The 13955-nt window shown below is 30.2% G+C and overlaps 1 protein-coding gene across 1 annotated transcript; it reads left to right on the forward strand.

Moving 5' to 3' along the window:
- The first annotated feature begins 895 nt into the window (after window positions 1-895).
- Window positions 896-1300, forward strand: LOC135955467 (probable insulin-like peptide 3). Its single transcript, XM_065505818.1, has 2 exons — window positions 896-1022; window positions 1095-1300. Exons 1-2 carry the CDS (start codon window positions 896-898, stop codon window positions 1298-1300), a joined length of 333 nt encoding a protein of 110 aa, XP_065361890.1.
- Window positions 1301-13955: the final 12655 nt, after the last annotated feature.

The following is a 13955-nucleotide window of genomic DNA, read 5'->3' on the forward strand; positions in this document are numbered from 1 at the left end:
AAAGCCGGATAAGACGTTGTGAAATATTAGAACATTATGACAATATGACATGATAGACTACCTTGTGAATCCACTAATTGTGTTTAATTATGGTAAATACACTAATGGTATAAACCTTAACCTATATAACATATGGTGCATAGATCTCTCAAAGAATCGATAAAACAAGCCACAAATAAAATTAGCATATGCATTTGAAGCCACATTCCTATATACTTATACATGTGTATATTAGGTTAGCACCAAAAAAATTAATAACTTTGCCAACTAAAATAAAATTTTGTATTTAAAATTAACTCAACAACTTTAATCAACGGAGGATATTTCTCTAGACACTATCACGTCTTTAACAGACGGACAGACAGACAGAAATAACTAGGTCGGCTTAGAGCATTTGACACAAATATTAAAAAATATTTAAGGTGTCTCAGCTCTTTGATCCAGTAACAACGAAACATTCCGAAACAAACCAAATTTTCTTCTATTGAAATTCATATTTATTTAGTAGAGCTATCCTAATGTACTTACTCATGAATAACTATGAGCGATTACAAATAACCATAACGAAACCTACACATAAATACAAGTTCATATGTTGTCTATTTATATAGGTGAGCTCATAAATATGCAATAATTCATTATTAATCATGACGCATATGCTAATTAGAAAATGCATATACATCCTTTAAGGACTTCTTAAAAAAATAATATAAAATTTTAGTATAAATAATGACTCCAGCCACTACAAAAGCATCACTAAAGTTTAGATACTTTCACATATAACAACAGGATAACGTTCTTAAGAAATCATATTAAAAAGAAAATAATTAAAAATAAATCTAGTGAAATTAATTTAAATATGAATTCTATCAAATATATATCCTGCGGCCTTTTAATGCTCTTGGTCATTACTGATCTAAGTACTGCCAATTTTCGTTTGTGTGGTCAATCGTTGACACAATTTTTGGACATGATCTGTGTTGATGGTTTTAATTCCAAAAACCTTAAGGCCAAAAAATCAGGTAAATATTTGAACCTTGAACTTAAGTTCAATTTCTATTTGTAATATTAATTTTATATTTCTTTAATTTTAGTTCCCTTAATTGATTATAACGATAATGGTCTCGATAGTGATGCTCTTTTACCCCAGCCATTTTCATCATTATTTATGGACAAACTGCTAAATGCTAATCCCAATAGTTTGATGGCCAAAACTCGCCGACGTCGTCATGATGGTGTAGCCGATGAGTGTTGTCGCAAACCTTGTGCTATGCCCGAACTATTATCATATTGCATATAATTTTAATGTTAAATATTTTGAATTAACCTAAATTATTTACAAAATATTGATATACCTGTATTATTATAATATTATTTTACTCATATATATATAATTAGATATGTTCAGTAACAAAAAATATTTACAAACTCTTAAAGACTTTTGATATACTGTAATAATTTGTAATAGTTATTTTTGTTAATGAATTTAACTAATGTTAATACGTAATTACAATTAAGAAGTGTTCATTTTAAATTGACCATGAATTGAATAAATGCTACAATGTGAATAATAAAATATATTTCATAAATTAAAATGCATAATATATATGGATTCTTTCTGAAATAAATTGATTAATAAACAAGTAAGAAAGTATAGTCTGTCAAGTACCACCATATGATACCCTACACTAATAAAAACAGTTTTCTTTTAAAATTAGGTAGCATGTCTTCTGTATATATGAAAATTATTTTTGTTGAATTTCGTTAAAATGATCTTCGGAAGTGGGTCTTATATGGGAGCTAATGACTAATTATGGACCGATCGTTACAAACTATGGTGGTGTAGGGTATAAAAATATTCATAACATCTTTTTTAATTTATTAGTAAAGAAATTGTGTGGCAAAATTTTTTTTAATTTTTTTTTATTTTAGTGAAAGAAATGATCGAATTTTTTTTTCACAAAAAAAATTATTTTTCCGGTTTACTTTGGCCTTATATACGCCGTTGCAAAGGTCTTTGAAATATCTATTACGAGATATCCATATTGTCTACATTAATGACTTAATAATCCAGATATAGATAAAAAATCGAGGTTGACCTGATTTTTTCCTTATATCTCAGCCATTATCGACTTCGATATCTATAACGATCCTGAATATTTACAATTTGTATTTTTTTTCAAAATTTTATTTTTAATTTAAAAAAAATATTTTTTTGTGAAAAAAATTTTATAATAAAATTTTTTTTTTGGTGTAAAAAAATTCGGGGTAAAAAATATTTTTCCTGATTTTGAACCATTTAAGGACTGACTTACTTTAGCCTTATATACGCTATTGCCAAGGTCTTTGAAATATCCATATTGTCTACATTAATGACTTAGTAATCCAGATATAATAAAACATCTATTTAAAAAAAAAGTTTGAAAAAAATAAAAAAGAAATTTAAACAAACAATTTTTTCATTAATTTTTTTTCGATAATAATTAAAAAATTTAAAATTTTTTTAACATTCCGATGTATGCGGATGATGTTAAAATCTTTTTGAGCTTCTTGACATACTGAGCAATCATTTATATCTCCAATCCGATATCAACCATTTATTTTACTGGTGCCGTCAAAATTTAATGGAACTAAATTTTAAAAATGTAAATTTATGCGTTTTTAAAGCAGTAATTTTATTCTTTGATCTCGAAATTTTAGTAGAACGTAAATGAAACTTTCTTTCACACATTACCATGACAACAAATAAACTTAGATGTGTAATTGCATTTAAAACGTTGGGCTAAGGAATTTAGCGACCTCTGTATCACATGTCTTTTGTAAGACCAAAAACCCTTGTAACAGTTTCTAAAAACCGTACACAGAGAAAACATATTCGTAGTGGCAACCGAATTTGTTGCCAATCAAATGACTCTACCTGTGTAACCAAGTTTTACAGTTATGGCTACAAAATTTCAGAATTGGTAACAATAGTTTGGTTGCTACAACTGAAAGTCTGTTGATAGGGCCGAAAATGTGTGCAACCGACTTATTCGATTGGCAACAAATTCGGTTGCTAATATGAAATATTAAATATTTTAAAAAGCCTTGAAACCTATCATCTTTCTCATTTACTGCACCTTTTACAAACTAAGTGCATTAACAACCAAAATAATATGGCAATTCTATATTAAAAATAAAAATCGAAAATAGGTTTTTTCCAAAAAATTAAAAAAATAACTGGAAAAAAAATAAATTTTGTTTACCTAAAAATATTTAAAATTTTGAAGTATAATTTGGTGAAGGGTATATAAGATTCGGCACAGACGAATATAGCACTCTTAGTTGTTTTTTATAAATTGGCATTAGTGGGTTACTTTTTTTGATTTTCTCGAAAAAGAAGTCAAATTGACCCCCAAAGAGAGGATCTAGAGGATTAATACACTATAATCCCGACAGTAAGTATTCTCTTATACATTAACTTACAAAAATTTTTTCATTTAGTATAATGCTCCCTTCGTTTAAAAATATTAAAAATTTGATCCACTGTAAAAAAAAGTCAGACCAGCTAGACTATAAGTTTATTCTATAAAAATGGTATACTCAACATGCCCTTTCAGAATTAAAGGGTCGCAATGATGACAATAAAAATAAAATAATTTTTTCTTTTTTAAAAACCTGTCAAATATTTTCTTCACATACATATCGTGACCTTAATATAGAAAGGCCCTAACTCGTGTTTTTTGGAAGTCTAGATTTTCGTTTATTTCGTTAAAATATCATATTAAGATAAAAAATCTCGACTTAAAAAAAACACGAGTTAAAGCCTTTCTATATTAAGGTAACGATATGTACATGAAGATAACGCAAGCTTATCCACAAAAATTAGACATACGGTATTACAACAAACTAAAATTTTAGTAAAAATGGATATAAAATAAAATAGCTAACCTGACGATCGTTAGCTATTTGGATCGTTGGATGTAAGATTTTGTGATATACGTAAAGATAACTTCGGGATGTATATATAATTATAACTAAACAATAACTTACCTATTCTGGCCTGTGTGTTTTCCATTATCAAAGTAAGTAGTAAAAATCCCAAGCGCAGGAAATTCGAACAGCTCGCAAAACAATTGAGCGGAGGAGCCATTATTTATAATGGATTTTGAAGAATTTGTCTATTAACAGAAATTTCAAATTACAAAATTGAACTTAAATAGCAATTGCGTTGAATACTTTAATAAAGATGTTTGTTGCTTAACAAATCCATACACCCCTTTAATGTTTAGGTTAGTGGGTAAGTAAGTATGTAAAGATGCGGAATGTGTTTGTAAAAATTGTTACTTTTAAGTCTTAAATCAACGTTTAGCTTAGATTTTTGTTGGTGTTGTTGTTGATTTGGTTTTATTTTTTTTTTCGTCTAACTTTTATCGTTTGGATTTTACGTGTTGTGCATTTGTATTATTTTGACGTTATTTTTCATCGTTTAAACTGTTTTAATATATCACACAACTACTGCTACCACCTAGGTAAAACATAGACGTCGACATAGATACATACATATGTGTACTTGCATATGTATTGTTTTTGATTTCTTTTACTTTTTATTTATTTAACATATACTATCACAAGTTTTTAACACCAGGGAAAGAAATACTTTTATATCTTTACAAACTTTATCACAAACACACGCGAATATTTCTCTCGATTTTTTATTTCTATTTTCTTACAATGATTTTGTTGCTTTTGTAAAACTTTCCATTTATTTTTCCTTTTCTATGTGCACAAATATTTTTATAATTTTTCTTCTGTTGTTGCTGTTATTTACTTAACAATTTTTATTTTTTTTTATATTTTTTTTATATTTTTTTGTACTATGACGACTGGTCGGTATGAAGAAAATGCAGGTAGTATGTTGTTGGTACGTATAACTGTGAGGTGGTGTAGGGTGTGTGTATCTGTGTTTTCGTTGATTTAAGGTTTTGCTGTTGTATTTGCAGTAGTTGGAGCTGTAGTAGTATTTGATATATAAACGACATTAAAATAAATTTCTTATTTGTATTTTATGTCGCCAGAAGTAACAGCACACGTTGTTGTTGATGTTGTTGCTCTTGCTATTATTGTTAAGGATAAGTCCTTACAAAAAATCTCACTTTACGGCTTATTCCCGTATTATATACAATAGAGTAGAAGTCGACTTGAGACGCTTTATAATGGTAGTAAGGTAAAACATAAGCAAAAGTCTCACCAAAAAAACGAAATTTCTTACGTTAACTTATTGCCAAATGTGTTTTATGGTATAATAGTATATTTATTTATTTTATTTTCGGGTGAAAATCTTTTTCTTTTCCCTTAGTCTTTGTATAACTTTTAGGTATTACTTATTTTATATGTATATTCTTGATTTTTATTACTTCATTTTGTTTCTTTTGCCAAGCAATAAACAATACACAATTTTGTTTGTTTGTTTTATATATAACATATAGAAGAGAAATATACATATATTTTTTACAAATATCGTTAAGAATCACATGTGTAGTACAAATGTTATGTGTTTTCTTCGTTTCAATATTTCTTGAAAATTTATTTTTTATATTTTTTGTTTTGTATTTGTTTATATATTTACTTTAGTTATACCTTTAGGTAGTTTTCCTTTTCTCTGTTAACAATTTTTCCTACGTTTAACACTTTTTTTCTTCTTGTTATTTGCTAGTTTAGTTGTAGTTTTTCCATTTTTCTGCTTGAGTTAATTTTAAATTAATGCCACTTGTTATTGCTACACAATTTATTGTGTATTTTTTTTAACAATTTATTTTTCTCTGTGCAGGGGTTTCTGTAAAAAGACAAATAAGAAAACAATTAGTAAGTATTCTGCTTTAAAATGTTATAAGTATGTATTAAAGTTTGACTGTATCAACCAAATAATTAATAGCAGCTGATTTTTTGTTCCTTATTTACTAAAAATTATTGGCAAAAGGGCAACCATAAATAACAAAATCAAAATTAATAGTGTTCAGCTACTATTATTTCCAATGACTGTTACATTAAAAAATGGATACAGTGCTACAAAATATGGAACAAATAAACAAACCACAAATAAAATGAAATTATCCATTACCCATAATATCCTGCATTTATTACAAATTAAAGAGTATTAATGTCAAACAAACCCTACCGCTTCAATGGGAGAAAAGTGTTGGTGTAATATATAAAACATGTAAGCAAGTCGGTAAAGGTCGATCATATACTGAATAAATGAGCAGAAACATATTTCTATTAAATTTTCAATAATTTATTTTCGTCAGTGATTTTCGGTAGATATGACCACTTACGGACCGATCGCCGTGATTTCTTTCAACTTAAACATTTTTTATGTTGAATTGTTTATGGATGCCAAGATTTTTAAGGGATTTAAGCTCGAAAGAGGATGGTAGATGGACTACTGCACCGTGTTTATGTTGAATTGTTTTTGGATGCCAACATTTTTAAGGGATTTAAGCTCGAAACAGGATGGTAGATGGACTACTGCACCGTGTTTTAGAAATGTAGCTCCTCAAAATTGGTCATCTCGGATCACAATTTTTTTTAAAAAATCGCCAAAAATCCATTTATGATCCGAATGAACAGAATAAGTATAAATGGCCCTTAAGAAGATCTACAAATGTGCCTACATGTGTAGGTATCTCTATTAGTAGAAGAGATATTCAGGTTTACTGATTTATTTATTTTTAATTTAGCTCGATATTTTAATGATTTTGAAGATATGGCATGCCGAAATTTATTTTGAAATTATCATAATTGGCGATAAAATTCCAAATAAATTGAAAAAGTTTGATATTATATGCATTAAAATTTGGAAAAAATTTTTAGAAAAAAAATGGCTTCGGGTCTATATACAATTTTTATATGATCTGGAAAGATAACTTAATGCGAAATCATTTAAAGTAAAATTTGGCTCTCTATAACGGACAAAACGCCCCCCAGACCTATCCAAATTTGGCCAATTTAAAAAAAAATAGTTTTGAGTAAAAAATTCTAAAAAGGCAAGCACCGATCGAAGAAAAAGCTCCATATTTGTATAACAATGTATGTTTCTTAAATACTTACAAAGTTTTTTTCGCTATCACCGTTTTAGGAATTTCGGTAATTGAAAATAAGAAAATGTCAAAAATTCGAATGCAAGTGATTTACGGACATTTGAGTACAATCGGAAAACCCCGATTATACTGGGAAATCAAAAGATTTCCCTCAACAGCATTTGAAACAGCACTTCACTCCTTAGTAGGGTACATTGATAAATCCCTTGAATTTGGCATTTTTACATTAGTGGCCTTTCTGTATATAGAAGGAGCATGCAATAATGTAGAATGTGCAACTCTAGGATCTCGGTCTGCACCAATCAATTGTTAGGTTTATCATGAACCTCTCACATTATAGGATCATTCGTTCTGAAAAGGAAACGGCCACAAGAATGGCAGCGAGGGGTAGGTACGCCTCAATGAGGTGTGTTATCAAAACTTCTGTGGAATCTAACCATAAATTGTCTGCTCAGGAATTTGGATCTCATGGGTTATAAGAATGTGGCCTATGCGGATGGCGTAGCAGTGACAGTCTCTGGTATTCACTTGGGCACGTTATCATAGCGTGAACCCAAGCGAACTAGTATTGTTGACAAGAAAGTACAAGATTCCTTACTTCACGATACGCTGATTAAATGGTCTTGAACTAACACTCTCGGACAGCGCAAAATACTTGGGTATTATTCTGGACAGTAAAGTAACCTGGAAACGTGTTGGAAGGCTATAGTTAAGGTAGAAAGCACTAGACAAAAGCTCAAGTTGCAAGCTACTTATTCTAGAAAGTTTTAAGGAGAATGGCTATTCCGATAACAGGCGCCCTAAAAACGACTGTAATAAAGTCGCTCTTTACAATATGAAATTGGATCCTTGTGGATCTGATGGCCATAAAAATGGCATTCACTACAGCCTTCAGGCTAAATGCGATTTTTGCATGGAAGCATGGATCATACGGCAACGCCACTCGAGTTGGTGGAGTTGACTATATTCAGGAATACGGAATTAGGTTATCTTTTTGAATTCCAAATGAATGTATTTTTATTCAAGCTGAAATATGGGCTATTGAAAAAGTGGCTAAGTAAAAAGTGGAAAAATCAGCTTTAATAAGATATCAGACTATCAGCATATAAAATCTCTGAATAGTCGTACTCATTTGGGTACGTGGACACGGAGATATATTAGCCAGATGTGTTGCTGATGATCTGAGCTCGCTCAGACAAGATGTATGATTACCAGAATGATATGGCCTCGACTAAACCGAGGGCGGATGACGTATATTCTTGGTCTGACTCGCTAACAATTAAGTAATGCAGTAGCGGTAATAACCAAACACATAAAATTTGGCAACCATGAGAGAAAAGAAGAGTATGATGACCATTCTCCTTTTCTGAACTCCTCCTCTCCTCTTTTTCACTATCTGACTTTCCTCTTCTCTTTTTATATCCATCTGGCCCTCTTTTATTTATTTTTCAGATAATACAACTGGACCTACTGTATGCTCCCAAGTGACTGTTTCATTCCTGCTTCTATTAGACGGCCGCGTGATAACTTAACATAACTAATCTAACCCAAGCTCTATAAAGTCAGTTTCAGAACTCGACGTTATATTGAAGATAGGCTCAATTATGGATAGTTAGTAAATATTGTATCTTTTGTTCAAGCTTAGTTTACAAATTGAGGAGCCGCAGAACAAAAGCTACTTTTTTTTCATATTTAAAATTTTTGGGAAATTGAGCATTATTTATGACGACCCCTTAAAAACAGCATGAACCTGGAAATGGTAACAAGTTTCTTACTTATCAATAGATACATCTAACTGCCATAACTCACCACATTAACTATTAAGGATGTTTGATATAAAACCATCTTAATATCGAAAAAAATAACCTTTTGTTAAAAAATAAAGAAAAAAAATTACGTTTTGTTAAAAACAAAATAAAAAACGTTTTTTTTAAACCATAATATTTTAAATGAATGTTTTTAAACCTGATCTAATATATAAACACATTACATATTGAAATTAAATAATTTTTTTTTTCGTTAAGCATCAATTTCATTAGAACCCATTTATTTAGTAAAAGAATTAAAAAAATTTTGCTAACTTGATTGTTTCTAGAAGGTTTTAAACTAAATATTATAAAAATGCCAGAAAAAACAATTTTTGAAAAAATGCGAAAAAGTACATTTTGTTCTGCGGCTCCTCAAATGGTATCTTATCTGAACTTAATTTTCAAAATGTGACCTTAGTAATCTTTGTATATATTTCTACAACAGACAGAAGGGAGTTTCCCTTCCACTTCTTCTATTTGGAGAGTACTTTTTTCAATAATTTAATATTTTCTTTATAATTCTTGTTTAAAGAATTCCAGCTTTAACTGTCTATTGAAAAGTTTGAAAGCAAAAACTTTTGCTGAATATAACTTTTGTAATCATAAATTCTCAAGCAACAAAAAAAAAACAAACGCAAATGTGTCTCTTTGGGAATGAGATGTTGGCATTAGTATAAGTGGGTGTTTGAGTATGTGTGTATGTGTTTTACAATAATTCTTATCTAAAATTCTAATGGTTGACATCAAACCACAAGTGAAATAAAAATGACGACCGACTATTTACATATAAATACAATAGAAAAAAATAATAAAAAATGCCAAACAAATAAAAAAATTCACTAAATATTTTTTGTCGTCTTGTTTTTTTTTTTTGAGATTGTTGTCTCGTTTGTTTGATTGTAATATAAATGTTAAGCTAGATTAAATTTCATTTATTTTCATTTAAATGTAATTTATTATTGTTTTTTTAACTTTCTTTTGTTGGTTGTTTTTTGAGAAAACACTTACAATATATTTTCCCTATATTATTTTACATTTTTCTTTGGTTGTGTTTGTTGTTGCTGTTGTCATATAAATTTGTTGGTCAGGTGTGACTCTTGTTGTAAATAAATATTTATTTTGACATTTTGTTTTTTATTGTACTTTAAGTAAATTGTTTCTCTTTTTTCATTTGCATTGTTGCTGTCGTTGTTATTGTAGTGTTATTTTTATTGTCCTTGTAATTGATTTAACAGTTAAACTTTTCACTTATATTGTATTCGTTGTTGTTGTTGTTATGGTTTTTGTTGCTGTTGCTGTTACTTTCCATTTCATTTTGCTTATTTGAACAATGGTGTCATTTATTGTAAATTTGCGAATTACTCTGTTTCTTTTTTCTGCTCTCCTTTTATTATTTCGTTAATATTTTAGGATCCTTGTAAACTCTTAAGCTTAAAAGTGTTTATTTATTTTGCTCGTGCTCGTAAGTTTTGTAGTAGATTTGTTTGTTTCTTAATTCTTTATTTTTATTTTGTTTTCCAGGGATTTGAAGTCATTCTTGTTTTAGGCAAACATTTTAAAGTTATAAAGAGAATCTGTAAAGATACAAAAATAAAAACTAACATCAATGAAAAAGAAAGTTTTTATGAGAATTGTTTTCTTATTTTATTATTATTATTTAGTTTTTTTGTGTATTTTATAAGAAAAGTTATCGTTGACACTATAACAAGTTTTATTTTATTTTCGTTTTTATTTGCGTTTTGGGATCAACATTGAGGTGGCCATATTTGGGTCTTCCATGCAATGTTAATATTATTTTCCAATATCTTGAGAAATATAATTGTGACAATCTTGAAACATTATACGAATCAATTTGTTATCAATGCATGAAGTTCAACCAAAAATCACCCTCCCATACAAAGTAAATATTTATTATCGAATATCTGGCGAACTATAATTGTGACATTCTAAACATTTTTCGCAAGTTATTTTGTTGTCATTTTACGTAGTTGAGAACAAAAGTACTGAACGTAGTTCTGATCAAGAGAGATATTCCCTCCCCTTCAAAGATAATATTCAATATCGATTATTTTCTAAAGTCTCAATTTATTGACATATTTCTGAAATGCATTTTACATTAAAAAACTGTTTTTTTGAATTAAAGGTTTCTCTATATACGACACAAAACATCCAAGTCGTAAAGCGTGTGATGGTGCAGCTATAATAATTAGTAATCAAATTAGCCATTTCCCAATGTTGGAATATAAAACTGATCACATTCAATCCTCAACAATATGCCTTTCGGCCACAAACATCACCATATCTTCTTCATACTGTCCCCCAAGACATAAGGAACAGATGATCAATTCATAACATTTTACAAAATTCTAGGCAATAAATTTATAGCGGCAGGAGATTTCAATGCAAAGCACACGTTCTGGGGCTCACGACTCACTACTCCTAAGGGCAGACAGCTATTAAACGCTATCTTATCTCTTAAACTTGACGTTATATCTTGCGGACAGCCCACTTATTGGCCTTCAGATCTACAAAAGACCCCTGATTTAATATATGTTTCAGTCACTAAGAATATTAGACGTGATCAGCTTTCTACAAACTCTTTGTTTGACTTGTCTCCTGACCACTCTTCCACTATTATATCAATGCTCAATTGGCAAAAAATCGAAAAAAAACCTTTCTGTTTCCCTAATATACATAAAAGCCTACTTTCAATTTTATCAAACCTCTTTGAGAACAAATTTTTAAACGCATTGACCCCATGTCTAAACGACCCCACATGATTCCCGTTCATCAGTTTGGATTCCGTAAGGGTCATGGCACCATAGAACAGGTTCATCACATAGTTACTCTTATTAGCAAGGCTTTGAGGACAAACACTATTGCTCATCACTCTTCATAGACATTTCCTTTGACAAAGTCTGGCATGATGGGCTTTTATATAAAATAGGCTCTTTGTTACTCCAAAATACCCACAAGTTACTGCGAAATTATCTAATGAATCGTTCATTTTTAAAGTATAAAGACCATACCTCAGAATACTTGGTCCTCTCATTTAAGCGTACAAAAAAATCCAGAAATTGCTTCTAGTTGTGTGCAGGCTCATATTAAAGAAAAATGGCTAAACAAATGTAGGATAAAAGTTGATCCAACAAAGTGAGCAAATGTTACATTGGCCCTAATTTTATAAATCACGCCACCAAAGTGATATTTATGTGCAAAGCAAAAACAACATTTCACACATTTTAAAAATTTGTTTTTGTTTTGTGTACACAATTTTCAAATTATGAAAGGCAAATCAACGCTTGAATTTTTGTGCGTTTGTTTGGTTCAGAATTTGTACATAAAACAAAAACAAATTTTTGAAATGTGTTAAATGTTGTTTTTGCTTTGCACATAAATATCACTTTGGTGACGTGATTTACAAAATTAGGGCCATTCACTTTGAGAAAGGGAATCTGCCCTAAACTGAAGATAAATAACATCGATATCCCCGAGCAAAATCATATTAAATATTTTGGTATACACCTTGATCGTCACCTTACATGGTCTCAACATATTGAATCCAAATTCACACAACTTATAGTTAAAACATAACAGCTCCAGTGGCTCCTTTGTCCCCATTCTGCTCTCAACCTAAACTACAAAGTTCTACTCTACAAAGCTATTATTAAGCCAATATGGACCTATGGTATCGAACTATAAGGGAACAGCTTCTGCTTCTAATATAGAAAGACGACAAAATAAAATATTGCGACTAATTACTGGTGACCCGTGGTATATTAGTAACGCGAATATTCATAAGGACCTTAATATTCCATTTGTTCGCAACGAAATAAAAACCTTATGCTCCAGATATGTACGAAAACTGGCAACTCAACCAAATCCTCTTGCACAGGATCTACCATATTATAACTAGCGGAACCCGGTCCGCGTTGCTGACCCTTAGAAAACATCTGTTTTATATTACATCTCGATCTCGTTTTTTGTATACAGTATCGGAGAAAGTCGGTGATCCAATGTTAATACATTGGCTGGCATTCCGGCTGGTTCCAATGAATTCAGTAGGATAATTGACGTCTAGTTCTTCGTTCATTACTGTGTCAATCGTTTTGTATTAGATTGTTTCGCCAGGCACTTTCAATTGTATTTGGAACTTGTTTTTTATTTAAAGTGGAATGCGGAGAGTCATTTAAAATATTATTTTTTTTATTAGATTTCATATGGAAATTACTTATTCATGCACCTATATGCAAGAATAAACAAAATTGTTTATCACATACCGAAAATTAAAAATCTGACTTTACACTGTTACCCAAAAGGCTTTTCTGAAGATTTCGTGAAAATTTCATCAAAATCGGTCCAGCCATTTTTGAGTCCATATGGAACATACATACACACATCCATGTTTATGAAATATATGGCTTTAGCGGTATAATGTAAAAATTTGATGTTTACATGCCCCTTCGCCCACAGACCGAATATCAAAAATTTGACTTTACAATGTTTTCCGCTGGACTATTCTGAAGATTCATCCAAATCGGCATAGCTGTTTTTTATATATATGTATACATGGAATTAGCGGTATAATGTAAAAATTTGATTTTGCCACGCCCCTCCGCAAACAGACCGAAAATCAAAAATCTGACTTTACAGTGTTACCCGCTAGGCTATTCTGAAGATTCCGGTATTAATTATATTATACCCTTCACCTTCGTGAGAAGGGTATATATAAGTTTGTCATTCCGTTTGTAATTTCTACATTTTTCATTTCCGACTCTATAAAGTATATATATTCTGGATCCTAATAGATAGCGGATAGTCTGTCTGTCCGTCTGTCTGTCTGTTGAAATCAATTTTCTGAAGACCCCATTTACTATATCTTCGGTATCCAAATCTTCAATAATTCTGTCAGACATTTCGACAGAAGTTTGCTTTTTCGAGAAGTTTGCTATTTAAAATAAACAAAATCAGTCCACAAATGGCTGATATATGAGAAAAAAACCAGGGCAACCTCGATTTTTGACCTATATCTGGATACTAAGTCATTAATATAGACAATATGGATATC

The sequence above is a fragment of the Calliphora vicina genome, chromosome 3, assembly GCF_958450345.1.
Source record: "Calliphora vicina chromosome 3, idCalVici1.1, whole genome shotgun sequence".
Lineage (NCBI taxonomy): Eukaryota > Metazoa > Arthropoda > Insecta > Diptera > Calliphoridae > Calliphora > Calliphora vicina.